The sequence below is a fragment of the Pteropus alecto genome, unplaced genomic scaffold, assembly GCF_000325575.1.
Source record: "Pteropus alecto unplaced genomic scaffold, ASM32557v1 scaffold106, whole genome shotgun sequence".
In the NCBI taxonomy this organism is placed as follows: Eukaryota; Metazoa; Chordata; class Mammalia; order Chiroptera; family Pteropodidae; genus Pteropus; species Pteropus alecto.
Genome location: NW_006442103.1, coordinates 16,427,720 through 16,450,645, shown reverse-complemented (window position 1 = coordinate 16,450,645; position 22,926 = coordinate 16,427,720). Strand labels below are relative to the sequence as shown.

Genomic DNA, 22,926 nt, shown 5'->3' with positions numbered 1-22,926 from the left:
TGCAGAACCGGACTGGAAGCCATCATGGAGACTTATGCGTTCTGGAGACCCCCCGTGCGCACGCTCACCTTTGAGGATCAGAACCGGACTGGAAGCCATCATGGAGTCTTACGCGTTCTGGAGACCCCCCGTGCGCACGCTCACCTTTGAGGATTTCACCACCATGCAGAAGCAGCAAGGTAAAGCCTCGAGGCCAGGCCTCTGCTCGGGAATAGAGCTGGGGAGGGCGAGGGAGCCTAACGGAATGCAGGGCATCTGGCAGCAAGCCAAGCCACTGATTTGCCTGGAACAAATAGAACTCAGTAGCTCCATAAATAACTAACAAACACATCACCACTTGTGCAAACAGGCTGGTTCCGGAGGCAGCATTTCACCTGGCACCCAGAGGCTCCCTCCCTAAAAGCAAGGTTACGAGGTCATGATCAGGATGGTGGCAAGTGTTCGTTTCTACCACTGAGCGTTCCCGCCGCCCTTGGTGTTTGAAGAGGTCTTCGTAATAACTTCGCTTATTCCTCACGGAGCCTCAGCAGTTCTCTGCTTCTAGTTTTGCAGATGAGAAAGCACTTAGCTCCGGACAGTGGGAGCACATGGCTCCGGGGCTGGACGGTGGGAGGGGCCGCCGCCAGCCCGGCTGCATTTTGCCACTTGTGCGCTCTCCTTTTTTGCTTCTTTGCAACACGCCACCAAGTTGATGGGCAGGTGGACTGTCCCCTCCCGCACTGCCTTGGGCTTCTCGTCTGATTTCTGGTATCCCTTCCCTCGTAGCTCACGGTGGGAAACCTTTGGCCATGTGTACGGACGGCAGGTGGGCTGATTTCACTTTTTCTCTCTGTCCCGCGAGTGGCTCTCCCAGGCGCAGCGCCCACACTCACCTGTACTCCTGAGCGAGAGCTTGGCACAGTGTCAGACGCCTGTGGCCTCCCTCTCCAGTCTGTTCCTGCCCCAAGGTGACACTGATCAAAATTACAGATTGAGCTTATTCTGTTCCAGCCAATGGTCACCATGCATAGAATCCTGATTTTTGAAGTTGTGGCTTTGTGACATGGGAGGCCATCCTAGGACTTGATTACGTATTATATTACATTCCCTCCTTAGGGGAGCCTCTGGCAGTTTATACACTAAAGTCGGTTTGCAACCTAAAAAGCCGATGTCTCCCGGACTTGAAGATGAATACAGAGATCAAAGCGCAGGCTCTGCATTCGGACGACACGGGGGAGGCTCTCATCACCGCTCCTTTCTAGCTCTGCGGCCTTGGTCAAGTCCTTCATCTTTTCTGACACTTAGTTTTCTCATCTGCGAAATGGGAGAATGTAACAGAATCCTCCCGAGGATTAATGAGCCAGTGCATTTACAAACGGAGGCACTCAGCACCTCTTGCTATTGTCATCATCATCTTCCTCCCCCTTATGTCTCCGTGTGTGGAGACCTAAGAGGAAGATGAATCAGGGACAAGAGGTACCGCCTTCCTGATGATTAGTTATTCAAAACACGGCGAGACCATTCATTTTTACAGGGACCCGGTGAGGCGAGTGATTAGAATTTCTATCTTTTTTTTATAAGTAGAAGAGATGTGGAAGCTTTTCACATGAAGCGACTTGCTCCCCATCAGCCGTGGTAGAAGCAGGCCAACCAACAGCCCGGGGGTGCCACTGCTCTGAGGCCCCCGGGCCCTGAGGAGGCAGCGGTTTCACGGGAGTGGGGAAGATGGGCTCTTCTCTTTGACAGCCACTCGCTCTCTCTTGCCTTGGGCAAGTTACTTCTCTGGACCCAGTTTCCTCGCCCATAAAAGAGGGATAACTTTTTGTGAGGCCACTTACACAAACGTGCTTTACAAATGACAACGTATCACACAGAGACACTTACTTGACTCTATTTATTTCTGAGGCGGCTTCCTGCTTACCACAAACGTGCTTTACAAATGACAACGTATCACACAAAGGTACGTTTCTGAGGTGGCTTCCTGCTTATGTGCGCTTGCCTTACTCGTTGACTTTCCAAGGTCTAGGTGAGGGGGCACTTGTGTCACGGAGGCTGGTAGGGGAAGGTTGGCAGGGATATTGCCAGTTCCTGAGAACAGGCATCGGTGGTGACATTATGTCCACCGCTATGTCCCCAAGATTTACCACAGGGCCTGGCACCCAGGAAGCGCTTAATAAACAATGAATGAGGTCATCTGGTGGCACTGTGGCTCAGTCCGCTTACATCCAGGAGCACGACCAGCTGGCATGTGCGTAGATGTGGACGTGGAGCAAAGCCGGGGGTGCCGCCTGCGTTTCGCCAGCCCGTGGGGCTGTTGAGCAGGCGCGGCTGGGGGCTCCTGTGCGGGCTGCGTAGGTGTACAGACGGCAGAGTTCACGGTACTCCTACTGAAAACGCATCGAGATGAAGCCTTATTGCGAACACTTTGCAAATAATGGTTTAAGAGAAACAGAACTTTCGAAGCAAAACGTCACACTTATTCGGTGACTCTCTTTTATATTGGTGGAGGGAATGAGCTTGAATTATTGGATACATATGGCAGTGGGATGGGCTAGAGGAAAAGCCAAGACTCTATTAAATATTTTAATTGGAATACATTTTTGAACTATACACTGAACTTGATCCAGATTCTTATTATTAAAAAATATGTGGCTTGGTTCTTGAAGTTAACAGAAGACGTAAAAGTAACAATACCCATTCCCTCTCCCCTTAAGAACTAAGAGTCCCAGTAACTCTGGACAGTATCACTCATAAAATAAAAAAAGAGACACAGCTGTCTGTGTTGGACTGTTTTTGCATCTTAGAAGAAACAGAGCATGGTGAACTTCTAGAGAAAACTTGAGTGACAGACTGATTGTGTAGCATTTCGCATTTAGTGACGAGAGTGTTGGCACCGAACCTAAGATCCGAATCATGACTGACTCACACAGGTGTCCCTATTACCTAACGCTCCAAACCCATAACTATCTGGCATGCCAAATACATGGCCCTCGGACAGTTCTGAGCTGCTGCTGCTCAGGCTGTATCAGCCATTCTGCTTGGATGAGGTTAAGGATGCTTTTTTTTCATTCTAACCTTGCTGTCATTTTTATTTCTCTTTTATTAAGATCCATCTGTTGATAAAATTTCCAAGAAAGCCCTTAGGTGAATTAGCCAAAGTTTTGCAAAAATCCAGATCCTTCTGTTTTTAAAAACATATTGAATGGGTGTTTTATATAGTTGTTTTCTCTTACGGGAAGCATGCATGGGATTCATTATCCTCTGCCTTTTGCACAGAGAGGGACTGAAGCAGAGAGCTGTCTAATCCCATATCTGCAATTAAGTGGTGGCAGGGCTGAGCCGAGAACTCCAAAGTGGATCTCTTACTTGACAGGACAGTTTCCAGCAGACGACATTATCTTTCTTATTTCTTACTAATTAGAGCTTTCCTTTTCTACAAAAAGAAATTTAGTTTGCTCTGCTAATTGATGTTTTTTTCCCCCAAAACTTGTCCATTAACTCTAAAGAAGTCCATATCTCATTTTTATGAAGTCAAGTGTATGGTCTTCAGACATTTTCATTTAGAATTAGCAAGGGAGTTTATACTTTTGGAGAATCTGGAGATAAAAATTCTAGTTCTGGAATGGCTTCTGCTTGAACACGGCTAGTGACAGGGACAAAATGAACTAACCACGTAAATTATGCTTGGGGAAGTTGACTGAGACTATGCAGAGACAGAAGAAAAGAAATAACAGCTCAGGTCAATTCCGCCAAGTTCAGTCCTATTTCTGATGATGTTCTGATATTGTTCTGATAATGTTATAATGATATATACGATGGAACTATCTGTATAGACAAGACGCCGTGAGCAGCGTCTCCAAGTGATTTGATACCCGTTGTGCTAAAAGGAACCGTCCTGGACCAGTGACACCAAAGCTGGCAATACGTCTCCATCTATAGAAGTGAGGAAACCTGCCATTTACAGAGGGCCTCCTAGCTCCTTAACTGGTACAGACATCAGTAGACAGATTTCAACACCATTGGATATCTTAATGTTTGTCAGGCGGTTAGGATTATGAGGGTCTGTGCTGATGCTGGGATTTGTATTAATTAGAGGTTGGCCAGAGCAAATTCATAATAGTAAAAGCTTGGAAAGGAGGACAGCTGAATGGACAGCAGCCTTTGAATTACTGTGTGGTCACTCTAATGATTCACAGAAAGCCAGCAGACGAAATCTCATTTATCACTGAGTGAAGGAGTAATGCCCATGAGGGGCTAAGGACAGGGACTGGAGAGCGTCTCAGTTCAACCCACCAAAACAAAGCTATTGTTTATATTCTCCATTCCGTCCTCAAAGTCCCTTATACTCAATGTGTCTGAAACAGACTTGGCGCCCTCTCCTGAGGGAAGGACACCGCCATCCAGTTATCGTCCTAGATGCCCCCTCCTTCCCACCTATCATGTCCAACCATTACCCAGTTCTTCAGTCTGTCCACATCTCCAGTCTCCCTTGCCACCACCCATTGCAGGCTGTCACCGTCTCTCACCTGACTTCATTCTCAGGCTCCCCAGGACGGTAATGGCTGCCAGTAGCCCCGGACCTGCGTCCTCTTAGGTTGAAATCTGATGGGAAAGGTCTCGTGCCTCTCTCCTAAGGTTTCTAGCAAAATCTCACAAAGTCTCAATGACTCTGACTGAGTCACCCCTGAACCAGTTCCTGTGGTTGGCATGAGGGAAGACGATGCCTCCGCTGTCCAGGTGTGAGTCACATGGTCTCCCCGGAGGTAGGGGAACAGGGCGACAGTGGGTGTTTCTCAGTGGGAGACTGGGTACCGTTGCCAGGAGAGAGACGGAGTGGTTCTAAAGCACAGTAACAGCAGATGTTCACAGCAGCAAGGAAGGCAGGGGAGCAAGGCGCAGGGAAATCAACGTGTTAAGGGAAAGTGAGAAAAACGGGGGCGTAAAACAGGGCCTTCGAAGAAGCATAAGACCGATGCAAAACATGAGAATCGGGCACAGGTATTGAAAGCTGTTTTAAAAGGAAGAGGTTTGGATCTATGTGTATCTAGAAACTATGGAGAAGGATGCACTGGGAGCCTTTCTAAGATTGAAAACACACAATCAGTGGTGTGCTGTGTCACACGTGCATTCCGAGACGGGCACTTATTCCCACTAAGGGTGATTCCCTGGTTGGGGCGAACAGGGCTGTGATCATGAAGCTGTGTGGCTGCCAGGTTTATTCCCTGGAATCTGACCAGAGGGTGCCTACGTTTTACCTCCTACCTGTTCAAAAGCCTCGAAGAAGGCTACTCAAGGCCACACAGTGAATCAGCACTCCTCGGGGACAGATGCCATCGAGTTACATGAGAGAAGAGTCTGGCTCATGGAACCACGTAATTACATGGAAATTTATTCAAAAGCCCAGATGGGGTTTTGTTTTACTGTTTTCCAGTATTTTTTTTTTTTGGAGGGGGTGGGGGAGGGGAAGCACAGAATAAACCCAAAAGGAAAACTGTGTGTGAAAGCCTCCCTATTACAATCTGGAAGTGATCAATTTAAAGATGCAAAAGTCAGCAAGTTTGGTATTCAGGATTTTCACAGTCATATTTAACTTGTCTTCATGGTACACAAATATATTCTAGGCTATTGTCCTTGTATGGAATCACTGTTAAACGTGTATTCTTTTGGGTTACTTTGGCTGTTAGCCTTGAATATTGGAGCAAATTAATGTCGAATATGAATTTTAAAGAGTACTTCTTCGCTTCTGTCCAAGGGTAAATGAGATGCAGAGACGTGGGGCTGGTGGGGCCTGGTCCCGAAACGCCATAGGGGTTTCAGCTCCCTAGGGTATTACGTTTTTAAAAATTAAATTATTTATTTTTATTAATTTATTTTTAAGTTGAAGTTGACATGCGATATTATATCAGTTTTAGGTGTACAACACAGTGATTCAATAATTATATATTTTACAAAGTGATCACCATGATAAGCCTAATATCCATTTGTTACCGTACAAAGTTATTACGATATTATTGACTACATTCCCTATGCTGTACTTTGCATCCCTGTTCACTTACAAGTGGAATCTCAAAAACAACATGAATGATCAGACAAATTAAAGCAGAAAGACTCACAATATGGAGGACAAACTGATGGTTGCCAGTGGAGAGGTGTTAGGGGGATGGGTGAAAAGGTAAAGGTGATTAAGAGGTACAAAATTCCAGTTATAAAATAAATAAGCCACGGGCATTACATTTTAATCGCCTCTTGAAAATGGATTAGGACCTCTGAGGATAGTCAGTGCTCTTCATCCAATGGGAAGAAGACACCAATGTATTTGTGTTCAATTTTGCTTTGTTATAAAATAAATAAGCCACGGGCATTACATTTTAATTGCCTCTTGAAAATGGATTAGGACCTCTGAGGCTAGTCAGTGCTCTTCATCCAATGGGAAGTATTTGTGTTCAATTCTGCTTTGCTTGATCTGAGAGGAGATAGAGACAAGGGACATTCCACTTCTGTCCTGGGCAAGGGCTGGGGGAAGGGACAGATAGCTCAGAGAGGGAAGAGAGTTGGTTTAGCCTTTGGAATATGGCCCTGGTGGGTCCATGGCTGTCACATGCTCAGTGTCCTGTCAGCCACAGCCATGGAGGCTCCTCTAGCCTGTTATATGGGGGCATCACCAGTGTGTGGAGAGGCCGAGATGCTCAGCTCCGTGGACGGAGGCCAACTGCTGAGAGCCATCACCATCGGAACCCAAATGCCCCCAGATCTCCTTCATCTTCCTTCAATCCTTCTTCACGCATACAAGGGGAGAGGAAAGGAGACAAGTATTTAAGGCTGAGGTGCACTTTGTATATGCATTGTTTCACCTACTTCTCAAAACATTCCTACAAATAGGTATTTGTAATTCCATTTATTTGGAGAGGCTAACTGGCCAAGGTCAGTAAGACAGCTGGGATTGAAGCTGGGTTGGTCTGACTCTATAGTCCAAGATCATCCATTAGATAAAGATGAAATCAAGACCCTAGAGCATCTGGACCTGGCGAGTACCGAGGGGATGAGGGCGAAGGGAAGAGAGCACTATGCAGGAAAGGGAGGTCTGCTTTTCTCCGAGAGGCAGCTCTGACCCCAGCGTCAGTGTGGCCTGGCCCCCCACTCCGCCCTAGCTTTTCTGTGATGAGAGGCCTGTAGGCAGCCAAGTGCTGAAATGCACAGGGTGGGCAGCCTGCCTCCTCATGTGTATGGAGCACTTGGCTGGCACTCCCAATCTTGTTTAATAGCTGACAAGTTGTTAGATCATAAGAGAGTAAAGGCTTTTCACTATCTCGGTTTGTTTCTCTGCAAAATGAATACCACAGTCTTTCTCTATGTGGGCTTTGAAAAATCGCTATTATCTGTATTGAGTACTTTAAGTGCATTAGAACATTATTTCTTCAAAGCAAATGGGAGCACTGTGACCTTCTCTTGGACAGGTTTGCTCTCTCCCTTCAAACACTAGTTCATATGGGGGCTCCCACCCCCCGAAGCTCAGCAGGCCACCAAGTCTCATTTCCAGTGAGTGTCATTTAAGAGCCAAAGCAAGCTGACTACAAACTTTTTAACATGTGCCTCTCATCTGCTCAGCAGAAATCCCTGTAACTTGTTAATAGTTCTTTGTATTTTTTTTTGTAGTGAAACCAATTGAGGCCTTAAATCAGTACCATTCGTTCCATCTTGGGCCATCCGAGAAAACCATTTAGAGTTGTAAAAAGTCATCTGCTTCGTCCCACACTTCCTGCCGCAGGGCGAGGGCCAGTGCCTGATGCAGCGTACCTATACCAGGACAGTGGTGCGCCGGACAGGGGGTCTCCCGGGGGACCACATAAACACCAGATCTGGGAGAGCAGGGACAGACTTTCAAAGGAAGGAGACCAGATACATCGCCCATAAAACACAGCTCTCTTTACAGCTGGAGTCAAGTTTCCCCATTTGTGCCATAGCACTTATTTCACGGAAGCTCATGGCATTTAGGGTGGAAGATGAGGAAAATGTGGAGAATGCCTCAAAAAGGACCCACACGCTTGCAGAAAACAAATTCCCGAGCTTCCTGTAAGGCCGTGCAAGAGTCACAAAAACAAGCAGCATGAGACCTTCTTCCTCACCCTCTCGGCCTCCCTCTTGGGCCCCTTCATTCTATTGAAAAAATTCCTTGGAAGGTGCTTGTTATTGGCCATCCACACTCGAGCATAAATCGAATCCTCAGACAGAACTATGATTCTGAGGAGGACAGAAACCGAAGCCATCAGTTCGAGCCCCTCGTTTCACAGATGAGGGGAACTGACAGGTAGCCCACCTCGCCTGTGCTCGTGAGCTGGGTGGAGGCCTGGAATCAGGCCTGGTGACCTTCCTGCCATGCTCCGCTGCTGGCTTACTTTGTCCAGAGTGGTATTATAGAAAGTTGGCCTTATCTCAATTTATGGAATAAAAAACTTTTTACTTCCCTTCAAGGACTTGAAGGCATGGACAAGAAACAAGGGAGAATAACCTAAAATGGCTTTAAAATCAGTAGCTATTTATAACTTAATCCAATTCTACCTTGGAAATTCATCGAGGACATTCTTTTGACCAAGGAGGAGATGATATTAGTTGGGTTTCATAAAAATTTAACTTTGAAAAAAACTATCAATGAGAGCTAAATTTGTGCTGCTACAGCCAGTACTACTACCTTATCTGTAGACGCAGGCTGAGGCTTTTCTCTTCCTGTTAAAAATGAACTTTGATGCATCTGCCTCTCAGTTTGCACATCTGGACCCTCCTCCTCCCTGCCACACGATGGTTTCTTTGCATCCCAATATCTGGAACCTTGCTGGTTTTCTTGCTGGTTTTCTCCCTCACTGATAAAAACCTTATTCCTGCTCCTTTCCACTTAAAATGGCCTTTACCCTTTTATAGCGGCTCAGTATCTGAGAGTCCCTACATGCGTTGTGGGTGATCCACATGCTCCTTGGGGAATCATAGCTCTCCGCAAATCAGGGAAACCCCCACCCTTGCCCCGCAGGAAGAACTGCACCCTGGGAGAGTCCCCGTCGCGAGGACAAAGTAGCCACTCCTTCTGGAATTCAAATGAAAGGTCGCGGAGCCCCAGCACTCACGCTGTCTCACTTTCCAATGGGCGAGGCAGGAAGTGGGTGCTGCGCTGCTGCTTCCTGGCCCGGGCAAGGGGAGGCTTGGAAAGGTCAGTTTTGGCCGCCTTCAGCCATCTGAGGCGACGTCCGAAGTAGGCTGGGTTGCGCCGGCGCTTTGTGTGTTGGTGCATCAGCCACCAATCCAGTTCTAGTATGTACGCGTCACGAGAGAAACCCTCTCAAATACAGACTCGGGACTTTAGATCCTCTAGCCCACGTGTGCTCCTTGGACCTACAGCATCAGTATCACCTGAGGACTTACTGGAAATGCAAATTCTCAGGCCCTGCCCTCTAGACCTATGCATGGAAACTTGGGGTGGAGTCAGCGATCTGAGGTTTACCACTCCCGCCAGTGATTCTCGGGCACGTTGCGTTTAAGAATCACTGCTCTAGGCACTTGGAATTGAGGAATCTGGGCTGTATCGTTGGTTGTCCACCTGGGCTGCACATTAGAATTACCTGGGGAAATTTTAAGACAGTATGGATATGGAGGTCCCGTACTCAGACATTCTCTGTCTGTCTGAGGTGGGATTCTGGAACCTCAGCAGTTCTTAAAGCTCGAGCGCAGCTGCTCCGAGCTTGAGAACCACTTATCCAACTCGAGTTCTCGTCTTCTAGAAAAGGAAACTGAACCCTAGAGGGGAGAGCGGCTTGCCAGGGTCAGAAGGGGGTTAGTGTAGGCCGTGAGTACAACGCAGATCCCCTGGTTTTATGACCTGTTTGGCCTCTCATTATGAGTATCCCAAACCCAAGGATTATATTTACAGTCTCTGTTGCAGTCTCTGAGACTGGGCAGGCTCTAATACGGGGAGATTAGCAGAGCCTCTGGATCATAATGATTTCATTTTGGGTTAGCTTTGCTGTGTGCGAACCTAGCTCTTGTAATTGTACTTATAATGTCTTTCATATGACAGAACGTCAATCTCATATCTCAGTTCCCACTACCTGGGCCCCTCAGCCCTCCCAGGCCTCAACCTTGACTTGGCATCCTGCCCCAGTACCCCATTTCCGCTGAGATTAAGGTCCTGAGATTTGGTATCCTATATTTTTAGCTGGAAGACTAAATATGGTGAAGTAAGCAACATTGCCAAGTTGAAATACTTATGTAATGCATTTCCACTGAGAACGGGAAAAGCTGAGCGAATGGATTTTAATGCCGATTAGCAGAGGTCTTACTGGAAAGCGAAGCCGATGGTGAGAAAAGGCAGAGTGAATATTGGAAGGTTTATTACTATTATGATTACTTTTAAAAAACAAGACTTATTAAGACCTACTTCACAGAGAAACAACCCTCTTTGTCCTCTTTTGGAGTGTGTATGTGTGTGGGTGTGGACGTGTGTATGTGCGCACGCACAGGTGGAATCACTTAGCATAAGTCTGCTGAGTTAAGAGAAAGCAATGGTTATGTAAAACTCAGCCCGTCTTGGACATTTGAGGGTACCTCCTGCATGGCTTGCATCTGGCCTCGACAGACAACTTAAAAGGCCTCTGTCTCAATGGAATTCATGTTTTATTTTTCAGGGGGCAGCACAGGCACTTCCCCAACCACCTCCAGCACTGGGACACCATCCCCTTCGGCTTCATCTCATCTTTTATCTCCATCCTGTTCTCCTCCAACCTTTCATCTGGCCCCCAACACTTTCAACGTGGGCTGTCGAGAGAGCCAGCTGTGTAATCTGAACCTCTCTGATTATCCACCATGTGCCCGAAGCAACATGGCTGCCTTGCAGAGCTACCCAGGGCTGAGTGACAGTGGCTACAACAGGCTCCAGAGTGGCACTGCTTCAGCCACCCAACCCTCCGAAACCTTCATGCCTCAGAGGACTCCATCCCTGATCTCAGGAATACCAACTCCTCCCTCGTTGCCTAGCAACAGCAAGATGGAAGCCTACGGTGGCCAGCTGGGGTCCTTCCCCACTTCCCAGTTCCAGTATGTCATGCAGGCCGGCAATGCAGCCTCCACCTCCTCATCGCCACACATGTTCGGGGGCAGTCACATGCAGCAGAGCTCCTACAATGCCTTCTCTCTCCACAACCCTTACAATCTGTACGGATACAATTTCCCCACGTCCCCTAGGCTGGCCGCAAGCCCAGAGAAACTGAGCGCCTCGCAAAGCACTTTACTCTGTTCTTCTCCTTCCAATGGGGCCTTTGGCGAGAGGCAGTACCTGCCCGCGGGGATGGAGCACAGCATGCACGTGATTAGCCCTTCGCCCAGTAACCAGCAGGCGACCAACACCTGTGACGGCCGGCAGTATGCGGCGGTCCCCGGCTCCTCCTCCCAGATGTCGGTGCACATGGTTTAGTGGCCAGTGCAAACACCACGGAGCCTGCCGCGGCCGCGGCCCCTCCTCTCGGGAGCCCGGTGCCTCTGCAACGCAGGAACTGCGTGTTTTTTTCTTTTTTTCTTTTTTTCTGGAGGAGGAAATCATATACCCAAGAACAACGAGAGACATTTAAGCCACTGAAGTGTACCTGCGGTGGAATCATCTCCAACTCAGTGGCCGTTTTCCTGCCTTCCCAAAGCTTAGTTTTATAAAGCATCGTCTACCCAGAGTGGCCTTTGAAGAAAACTGAATAATCATTTTATAATAATGTTAAGGGAGATGCTAGCATTTAGCAGCTGTGAAAAGTTAGCTGCACACACACACACACACACACACACACACACACACAGACCTACCCATACATACATGCATGCATACACACACACGGTCCTACACAGACTCAGACACACGCATCCATGCACACTGACTCAGAACTGGGCGAGCTCTGTGGAGAGGCTCAGAACAGGTGCTTTCACCAGGAGTTTGCGTACAACACTAGATGGACGGGGCCAGCGGCAGCTGTCAACCTCTCTCCGCTGCAGCTTCCCGTGTTTCTGGAACGAACCGTGTATCCTGGAGCCCCTTCCCATCCGTGAAGGTGGAAAGGCATCCTTACTACAACTGGACCTGGCTTCTTGAAAAAGACTGCTTTTAAGTTCTGGTTGTCTTCACTCAGTATGCTATCACTGACGTTCCCAGTGGTGTCTGTGAAAAGAGGGAGTAAGAGCAGCTGAATGAGAGAGAGAGTGAGAGAGAGAGAAAGACTTGAGGGCAAGAGGCGGAGAGCGAGACTGAGAGAGGAAGTGTGAGCTGTGATGGGAGTTTTAATTCGCCAAGGAAATCTGGTTTTGGTTTGTTTCTCTCCGTTCTCCCTACAGGTTATGGAAAGAACCATGGCATTATTGAGGAGTAAACGTCTCTGGGACACTGTGCGTGGCCAGGATGCTGGCAAGAGGGACCGGGGCAAGGAATGCATCTCGATCGCACAGCTCTGACGGCTGTGACCCTGAAGAGGGGCGCGCCGCACGGGGAGTGCCGACTCCAGCGCAAGCGCCTGGCAGGGCAAGGGACTTAGAAGGAGTGCAGAAGAGCGTTTTTTGAAAGAAACCAAGCGCAGAGGCGACAGAGAGGCCTGGCCCCAGCACGCCAGGCCCAGACACCGGACCCGCCCGCCCGCTCACAGCCCGTGGCAGGAGAAATCCCGTCACGGCCCAGGGAATTGCAGATGGCCCTGTACATCTCCCACTCGCCCTTAGAGCTCCATTTTTTTTAATCAAATAGTTCATTGCATTTTGAAGTTTTGGGTTTTTTCCCTTCATCTTTCCCTTCCCTTGAAATCCTTTAATGATTAAGAAAACAAGTGGAGTTTGGTGCCAGCTAAACTTTTAAAAATGGTGTGGAAATGCAAATAATGCCAAGTAAAATAATACAGATATTATTAAGATTTTTGGTTTTGAGGTGTTGTAGATAAGTGTATTTATGTGCCTAGTGGGGAATTCGATATTATGAATATTAAAAAAGGGGGCAATAAAAAGGGTATGTAAAATATGTATGAAGAAAATGTGTATAAAAATTTGCCCTTATGCACGGAACTGTCTCAAAGTGCCAAGCACAGAAAGCCGCTAAATAAAATCTTCGCCATTATTTTCTGCGTGTTTGTTCACATGGAAAAGTAGGTAGGGGCCTGTGCATCTGCATTATGCTTTCCAGTGAGCACAGCACCGTCACCTCTGCCACTTCCCGTGACCTTGATTCAGACTCCTTCCGGAAGATACTACTGTCCACATCCCGTGGTTAGAAACTGAGGTCCAGAGAGGTCAAACGGTCAACCGGAATCATACAGCCCATCAGAGAGGGAAGTAGAACCTGAAACCAGGTCTGACTCTAGTGGGCCGTTCACTTGCAGGTTCTCTGGAGAGACCTGTGAGTCTAACAGCCATCCTCACGCAAACCACGTGCCAGACATTACACGGTCTCTCGTCGAATCCTCCCACAATTCTGAGATGGGTATTATCATTTTATAAATCCAGAAATAAACTTTAAAAAGGTTAAGTACTTGACCAAGGCTTCAGGGTAGCAAGTAGTTCAGATGGCACTTTGACCTTGGGGCCTATCCTATTAGTACAAAGTCATTCCTTGAAGTCTTAGCAGTCCTGTGAGGCACTTGGACAATCAGGAAAGGAGACACATTCTAAGGGGGTGCGGCGGGACTGCCTCTGCGGCTGGACTTACTAGGTACGTTTAATTTTTAATATACACCCTCTCCTTTGAAGACACTACCTGATAGCACCAGAGGAGTGATTTTGGGTTGTATGCACCAAGTGATGATTTGTAAGAGACTAATAATGTACCTAGGGCTCTTCGATTCATAAGAACTTTCCCATATTACCTCATTTGAGTCTCTCAATAATTATGAGATGTGAACAGGAGGCAAATGGGAGGCAGCAAAGCTAGGACTTGCAACCTTCTGTTCTTACCCCTACTCCAGATTGCTTTTTGGTGGACAGTTACCCTGGGAGCCTACTGACCCATTTCACTAGGGCTTGATTTGGGAGGCTCGAGTTCCTGTCCATTACACTTGTTCACCAAAAATAGAGCTTGGTTTGGGGGAGCAAAAAATTAATCATTGGTTTTATAGATAACTTCAAAGAGTGGCATGCCAGTTAATTTCATTAGCCACTGGATCATTGTCAAAATAGCTGAGACAATGGCTGAGGACCTCCATGATCTGCAGGATCTTTAGGCATGACACGTCTCAAAATCTAAAAAGACTCTCCTATTTGGAAATCTTGCAGCCAACCCTCAGCTTTATAATGGAAGACCTAAAACAACTACATATGAAGCTTATGGTTATTTCCTTCTGACTTAGCAGCACACTAATACTGTTCACTGGTCTAACAGTGTTTGAGATTTTAGGTAACAGATAATCATAATATGCCACGGAGCAAACATGACATGGAAATCTCCATATTTTCATTTAATAGAATAGTAACTTCATAATCATTTAAGAGTATTAAGTACAGATTTGGATGAATTAGAACCCAAATCGGTTACATCTGAATTACAGCATGTGTTTCTATGTGTAATTGAGAAGTAATAATACCTAGTTCGACACCAACTGGATAAAGAATTGCCAGGAAGCCGTTCTACCCAATTCTCTTAAATGAAAGGGTGAAAATTCATTATAATTGGTACACTGGTTACACACAAAGGGCTATAGGAGGCTTATTCCTCAGTAAGTTAAGATGCTCCACCCTCACTCATGTTTCTTGAGGAAAGGTTGTCTTGTTGCTCTTTGCATTCTCAGTGCCTGGGACAGTTTCTGGCCTATTAGAGAATCTCAACACACACTCATTCTTACTGTTGAATCTGTTGACCAAACCCGTTTTTCAAAGATAATGCAAAATGGTAGCGTGGCTGAATTATTTACTCAAATTAATGGGACCTAAATTCACATGGATTTATTGTTCTTCATATTCTGTGACAGATTAATGTAGATTTAATTTAGATACTAGTTTGCCAGCATCCTTACACATAATGGAGGACTGAAAAAAATACATGTCACGGGTTCTTTCTTGAAAGGAAGGGTACACTTTTCAGGTTGTCATGGACATGTGAAGCAAATGACAGAAAAGGCTCTGAAAATCCAGAGAAGATGCTCAGTGTAAGAAGGTGAGGCTAGGGTTGTTTTCATTGAGGAGGGGTATGACTTGACTGAGCTCTGAAGGGTGCTGAGCATTATTATGGAAGGAATGATGGGCTAAGAAAGAAACTACATTTTAAAAGTCAATAACATAAGTTTTAGAGGAAAAATGAAAGCATCTCAATTCAAACCTAGCAATTTAATAAAACTAGAGACGTTCAGAACGTTCTTGCAACCCACAAATACACTCTTTTACGAAACAGTTTATCATTAGCGAGAGTATTGAGGGCTGAGACTGAAGGGCAGAGCTGTCTGGCTGAGGCCAATGTTTGAGTCGCTGCTTAGTCCTCTGAGGACCAGAGAGGCTCTGCTGCGCCTGTTTGCACCCCATAAGCTAAAGCAGAGTTATCCTCCCAAGGAAACCCGCCACAAAGATAAATTTTCACTAGGCTTGTCTGCTTGCGGTTGTCAACTGGAGACCTGGTTTCCGGTGAGGGCCACGCCTACGGCCAGCCTCATTGATTCATCAGGTTCAACTCAGTAACTGTTTCTTCAGTGCCTAGTCTGCATCAAGTGCCACTCTCAGATAAGGACATAGCGGTGAACAGTTAGGTATGTTCCTGCTTTCGAGGAGCTCCTGGTCTTATGGGAGAGCGAGGCAGAATACAGTCGTCCCCCACGTCCGCAGTTTTGCTTCCCACGATTTCAGTTACCCATGGTGAAATGCGACCCGGGAACATTAAGTGGAACATTCCAAAAATAAACAGCTCCTGAGTTTTAGGTGTGTGCCGTTCTGAGTCGTGTGAAGTCTTGTGCAGCCCCACCCCGTCCTCCCGGCTGTGAACCGCCCTTCTGTCCAGCACGTCCGCGCCGAGCCGCTGCCCACCCGCTCGTCACTCAGCAGCCACCCCAGTTATCAGACTGGCTGTCGTGGTGTCACAGCGCTCGCGTTCAAGTGACCCCTAGTTGACTGAATAATGGCCCCGGAGTGCGAGAGTCGTGACGCTGGCAATTCGGGTGTGCCCAAGAGAAGCCGCGAAGCGCTTCTTCCAAGTGGAAAGGTGAGTCGAGTACAAGACACTGAGAGAGAGAGAGACCACGTTCACATAACTTCTGTTACAGTATATGGTCATAATAGTTCTATTTTATCAGTCATTCTTGTTAATCTCATCCTGTGCCTAATTTATGCGTTACACTTTATCACGGGTGTGTATGTACAGGAAAAAACATAATACAGATAGTCCCTGACTGATAATGGTTTGACTTATATTTTTTGACTTTATGACGTTTCATAAGCTATAAACATTCAGTGGAAACTGCACTTCATATTTTGTATTTTGATTTTTTTCCAGGCTGTTGATATGTGGTTCAATACTTCCTTGTGATGCTGGGAGGTGAGCCACTCCCAGCCAGCCCCGAGCTTACGAGGGTGAGCAGCTAGCAGTCTGCAGTGGGCTGCCAGGCCAGTGTTTTTGTATATCGTGTTCCGAACACGGTTAAGGTAGGCCAGGCTAGGCCACGATGCTCAGAAGTTTAGGTGTATTAAATGCATTTTCGACCTACGACGTTTTTAACTTACGATGGTTTTATGGGGATGTGGCCCCGTTGTGAGTTGGGAAGCATCTGCGTATCTAGGATTCTATACCATCCACAGCTTCGGGCATCCACTGGGGCTCTGGGAACGTATCCTCCAGGGTAAGGGGGCTCCTGTACTCTAGCAAATCAGTGAACAGTGTGATTTCAGATTGTAAAAATCACTTTGAGGAAATTAAAAACAACAGGATGACAGAGAGTGATTAGGGAATGAACATAAAGGCTCACTTAGAAAGGCTTTCTAAGAAGGCTCCTCTAAGCAGGTGATATTTGAGCTCGCGCCAGGGCAGACATTGTCTTAGAATTTGCTGACTCCACGTTAGGCCAGTGGCAGCCATGTCCTCACTGGAAGATGCGTCCTGCTAGTCCGGCATCAGCTGAGGCCAGGCATTTTTCTGTCCTCCCCAGGGCTTTGTAGCACTGACACTTACTTGCTGAAGCCCTGCTGCTGGCCTTCGGCAAGCTGTAGAATACAGCTTGGTATTCTTCAATTTTCTCAGAACTGCTGTGTTATATGGGAATATAGACAATTTCTAACTTCAGGAAGATTCTGGCCTGGCTGAGGTATCGAGATATGTGCACAAGAAACAATGAACAGTAAAAGCACTGGATTGGTGTCAAGACCGTCAGACATGCCTCTTTTGATGGCACTTCGTAGATATTGCATTTTCATCGATGTTGAGGCGAGATCTCCACCAGCAGAAAGATTACAACTTGCTGGAGGCTCAGAGGAGGTTTAGCATTTTTTTTTTAGCAATAAAGTATTTTAAATTAAGTTATGTACATTATTTTTTTAGACATAATGCTCTTGCACACTTAATAGACTACAGTATTGTGTAAACATAACTTTTATATGCACTGGGAAACCAAAAAATTCATGTGACTCACTTTATTGCGACATTCGCTTTATTGTGGTGGTCTGGAACCAAACCTACAATATCTCCGAGGCATGTCTGTATATGCTGCACAATTTTAGAAGGAAAAAAAATTTTATTGAGTGTTTATTACATGTTACACATTATGCAAAGTTATCCCATAATCCTTGCAACTACCTTATAGGATTTGTATTTCAATCCCAATTTTATAGATGGGGAAACTGAAACTCATAGAGGTTAGTAATATGCACAAAATCATAGCTCTTGCAACTAACAAAGGCAGGGCTCCAACCCAGCCTTTCCACGACTATATTCTTCTAAAAATGAGATTTATGGGGACTGTAATAAAGAGAGACGTGTTCATGGAGAAGGCTGAACTTGAAGTTTCCTTTGAAGAAATCGTGGAAACGTTATAAACTGAGGAGAAGGGAGGGTGTCCTGCTGTGGGGGTGGGGAACGGCGCGTTGCGTGGAGGGGCTGGGGGAGAGGACTTTCGTTCGCTCCCTTAAGTCAAATCTCAGATCTCTCGAGTCAGATGTTCTCGCTGCTGCTCCCGGCACCGTGACTCTGGATTCCTATTTCTTAGGCGGGATGTCCTAGGAGGATCTGGAGCTCCCTCCAGGTCTCAGTGGGGGACCTACACCCTGGAAAGGACCAGTGGGGGCTGGAGAGTGATGGCAGAGTGAAGCTACATGCCTTGGGCTCGGCTGCGCCAGCCCCCTCCCCGGCCAGGGCCCCAGGGGGCAGCTCCCCGCCATGCTGGAGTCCAGCTCTGCACAGACGCCCCTGCTTTCTCCAGCCAGGCACGCGGCGCCACGTGGGATGGTGAGAGGGACCTTGCTGCCTAAGGCCGAGAAAACATTCATCATGTTTTCCTTCTTAGCTCATTTTACTGCTCACAGCACTCATCTTTTATGGGCCAGCCTAATGGCATTTCCCACTTCAGATGCTTCCTACTCACCCTTCCTGCTTCTTACAGTCGTCCCCAACCTTTCTGGCACCAGGGACCGGTGCTTCTATGAGAAGCTAATGCCTGATGATCTGATGTGGAGCTGAGGCGGTGATGCTGGCGCTGGGGAGCGGCTGCAAATATAGATGAAGCTTTGCTCGCTCACCCACCGCTCACCTCCTGCTGTGCGGCCCGGCTCCTAACAGGCCACAGCCCGGTACTGGTCCATGGCCTGGAGGTTCGGGACCCCTGGCTATTAGATCTTTTTACAGGCCATGCAGAGTCACAGAAAACCTAAGAAGTTTTGAATCCTTTTTAGTGTTTTCATCCAGTAAAGCTGAAGGAGACAAAGCACTGCCGAGTCAACCCTGCAGCAGTTCTGCATTCTAGAAGTTTCTGGACTCCATGAAGAGGAGTCTTGGAATTCTCCCCACCTTTCTAACACTGCACATCCTTTTCCCACCTATTGGCAGGTAAAGCTCCTCCTAAGCTGTCTCTAGATGATGTAACAGATAACCCCCCAAACATTAAAACACTAATGTTTATTTCTCACTCATCTCACAATCCAGTGTAGGCTTCCTGGTTAGGTGGCTCTTTCCCAAGCAGTGATTGGGAACCAGGCTCCTTCCAGGCTTCACTGTCTACAACACAGAGCTCGGTACTTCTCCATTCAAGTAGGAGAGAGAGAAAGAATGGAAACTTAGACATGGGAGATGCTTATAAGTCAGGCCTGGAATTGGTTACGTGACTTCCTCCTAATTTTAGAGTTAGAACTCCGATGCTCACACCTAACTGCGAGAGAAGCTGATAAATATAGTCTAGTTGAATGCCTAGGAAGAAAAGGAAACAGATTCATTAGGCAACAGGGAGTCTGCAATCCCCTGGGCCGATCTAGACTTATTTTCTAAGATCTGCTTCTTCTATTAAACTGGCAGGTAAGGATAAGGCTAACTTCTGGTCCCGGCTTCTCCAATGCTTTAACCTGGACCCGCTGACTCACCCCACTAGAGTTCAATTCGTCAGTAAGATTTATAGTTCAGTAAGAGTTCTTTCCCCTTCTTCACAAACATCTTGAGGGTTTATAAAATGTAGAATGAGCTTTTCTCAAGTGGTGATAACTATGAAACAAGAAATATTTATCAAGTGCTTATTACACGCTAGCTAGGTGCTTTCCGTACATTATCTTATTTAATTCTCAATAGCAATCTTATGAGATAGATATGATGATGATGATGCCCATATAACAGGTAAGAGAAGAAATACAAAGAGACTAAGGATCTTGCCCAAGGTCATAGTCAGGGAGCCCCATTCAGTCTGCACTATTAAGTTAACCTAACTTATTACAGCAGGCTTTTAGCTTGTTTGTTTTCACATTTATTTACTTGGGCTAAATGCTGAGAATGCTATATAGATAAGTCATGTTCCGCACCCTAAGAAAGCTTACAGTGTAGAAACAATCGCTTCTTAGTTGGTTTCATCTAGAATGATCCCAAATACAACCCTGTACTATAAGCGCCTGATGATTAGCTTTTTTGTTGCAATGTTAGTGCCTGACGTAAAGATTTTGATTGCTGTGGCATCCGTTTCAATGACATCTATCTTGAACAAACATACTGCCAGTTACACAACTAGATACAGGCCTCCCCACCCATGAAGTTCCCTTGTGAGAAAGCCTTGGGTAACCTAGATAATTAACTGCTTGGGTGATCTTGCTTTTGCCTCCCCACCCTTAAACTCTCGCTCTTCTGTTTTAAATTCATGAGTAAAGAGTGAACAGTGAAAGCCTAGGCCCTGGGCATTCTCAGACAGCACCACTACTGAATGGATGTGAAAGCCGCCTCTGTAGTGTCAGGATCCCATTCTACTCAGCCTGTAATATTTGCAGGTCTCAGGATGACACGTCCCACTTCAAAGCAGAAGCGTGGAAAGTCTTGTCATGTAATGTTCTGTGCAATCCCCAAAGGCCTGGCAAAATTTTCCTATGTGGCGTCCAAACTAGGTTTCCGAAGCTAGGCTCTGTGTAAGCCATGTCAGCACCCAGGCTTTGACCTGAGAATGCTGCTCGTGATGCTCCTCAGGGAGGAGGCTCAGGGCGAGGTGTGCAGGGCAGCGGGCTACCAACCAGCTCAGGTCTCCTCGCTAACTAGTCCTCTCTTCAGAGGAGAACTAGTTCAGCAATCCCTTCATTCAGAAACGGTTCCCAGAAAGATGTGGGTTCCGTTTCCCAATTCCAGAGCCTGCCGGTCCGAGGTTTTCATGCTTCATCAAAGAGCCTTTTTCCTGAGTGCTGGGTTCGTTTCTCTGCAATACGGGCTTACCTACACCTTCTCATTAAAGCTGCCCGAGCCTCACCCCAACATGGGCTCATTCTCCTGGGCCAGGGAAGGCCTTCCGTAGTCATTCGGAATTAGAAAAGACTGAGGCCCTAGCAAAATAATCAGGGCAAAAGCCAGAGGATCCAGAGCTGGAATGACCGTCTTCTGGTTAAACCACCACAATGCAAGACTCCTCGAGACTCAGTCACTCAGGGAAATCCTGTATTGTGTGGTTGAACGGAGCTTTCCTCAAGCAGACTGATGGTGTCCAGATTGGCCAGGATGATATCTGGGCTGCCCAATCTGTGTCTAAGACAGAAGCATGCCCGTGAAGCGGGGGCGTGGCTGGGAAGCTGATACAGAGGGTGAGGTTCCGTATGTCACATTAGACAGTTTGGTTTGATAATGTCCACGAAGCCCAATGGAGCCTTTTGGGGGGGACTTAAGGAATATCCTCTGGATACTGCCAGAGGACAGTGAGCTACAGACCAAACTAAAGGCTAGTCCAAAGTGGCTGCTGAATTCCTTGTCTCTTACAAGGTGAAAGCAAGCATGGGGAAAGTCAGCCATCCCCCCAAAATGGTCCTCCACAAAATCTGGTAAATAAAGTTACCCTCTGAGTGTTAAACTAATTAGTCTTTCTGTGATGACATCTTTAGCTGGATGTGTGTCCTTCTAGTTGAGTGTCAACGCAAGCCATTCTTAATATTTCGTGACAACGAAATACTGGCAACAAAAAGAGTTCCTGGAATAGAATTAATTCACTGGCCTGGAAATAATATTCACCCAAACTTACTCAACTCGATGATGGCTCATCAACATGTACCGAACATATATTTTGTGCAGGACTTAATGCTAGGTGTTGGGAATATATAGATAAGCAAGAGCTGGTCCATACAATTTAGGAGCTCACAGTCCAGTATGGAGACAGAGTAGAGAGAAACAATTACTATAGTGAGGAAATGCTATGACCGAGATAAATACGGATGCTACGGAAGTTCAGAAGAGAAGCAGCTGGATCCATCCAGAGTTCAAGGAAGACTTCCTGGAGGTAATGATGGGTGGTTAAAAGCAAGACCGCTTAACGCAGACGTGGGATGAGCTGAGGTCGGGTGACTGTAATCAGTGTGGTCCATCATGATGCTCCGAGGAAAGGCAGAGCCCACTCCGACACCACTCAGTATGACTGCGGAATCCGGAAACGTCAGATCAGAGGAAAAGGCTCTGCAATGCCAGGAAGTAACAACACAATCTCTAAGATTTAGAGTTCAAAGGACTAGATGCCAGTAGACATGTGGAAGCTCAGTCTGATTAAAAAAAAAGTACTGAGCAACTCAAGGAGCTGCAAGAGGCACGTCGTGGAGACACGTAGGGCATATATCTTGCTGTACCATCTTTGTACATAATTATCCCAGAAAGGATTGCAGAACTTCCACTCTCTTGAATATCTGGAGAGCAACACCATGTATGGCCACGTCATCTCCACACCAGGACCTGATGATGTGAATGTGTAAAAGCACTTAACCCACCACAGAAAAGCCAAGCTCAGAGTGAAAAGGTCACTTGTGGGAAGGTGTGAGATGTGTGGAGAAAGCCAAATCGCAGAAGAGTTACCCAGGCAGGCAAAGCCAAGTCAAGCAAAATTCAACAGGGGCCGTCCTGCCTGTTTGGCCATTTCATAAGCCCACACTCAAGAGTGCGAGCAGAACCCAGAGATCAAAAATTATGAGTTATTTAACTTGGCCTCCAGCATGACTAGCTCTTTTGTGACTTGGCTGTTCTTGGGGATGTCACACCTTGATTCTATTGGGCTTTACTGAAGAATATTTTTTTAGGTGCATTTTATACTTTCAATGACATAGTCCTTTCTGTTTAGAGAAATAATTAAAGAAGAACCAGTAGTAGAGGATATATTCATTCTAGCTCATTATTTCAGGAAAAATGCTGCTTTGCAAAGGGTTGTACTATAGGAATACAAGCTCCAATGAGACCCGCTGTTGCACATAAAACCATCCTTTTTCTCCCACTGCATCAAGCAGTGGACCTGACCAGAACTAGGAGACACTAAGGAACTAGGAGGATGGCAGAGTAATCCTCAG

General features: G+C 46.7%; 1 protein-coding gene across 1 annotated transcript in view; it reads left to right on the top strand.

Annotated features, from left to right (window-relative positions):
- The window catches only part of TBX15 (T-box 15), a 102,650-nt gene extending 89,549 nt beyond the window's left edge, over nt 1-13,101 (top strand). The window contains exons 7-8 of the mRNA XM_006919686.3: nt 82-179; nt 10,647-13,101. Of these exons, the coding sequence (XP_006919748.2) occupies nt 82-179; nt 10,647-11,431 (883 nt within the window). The 3' untranslated portion in view covers nt 11,432-13,101. The remainder of the gene's footprint in view (nt 1-81; nt 180-10,646) is intronic.
- Nucleotides 13,102-22,926: the final 9,825 nt, after the last annotated feature.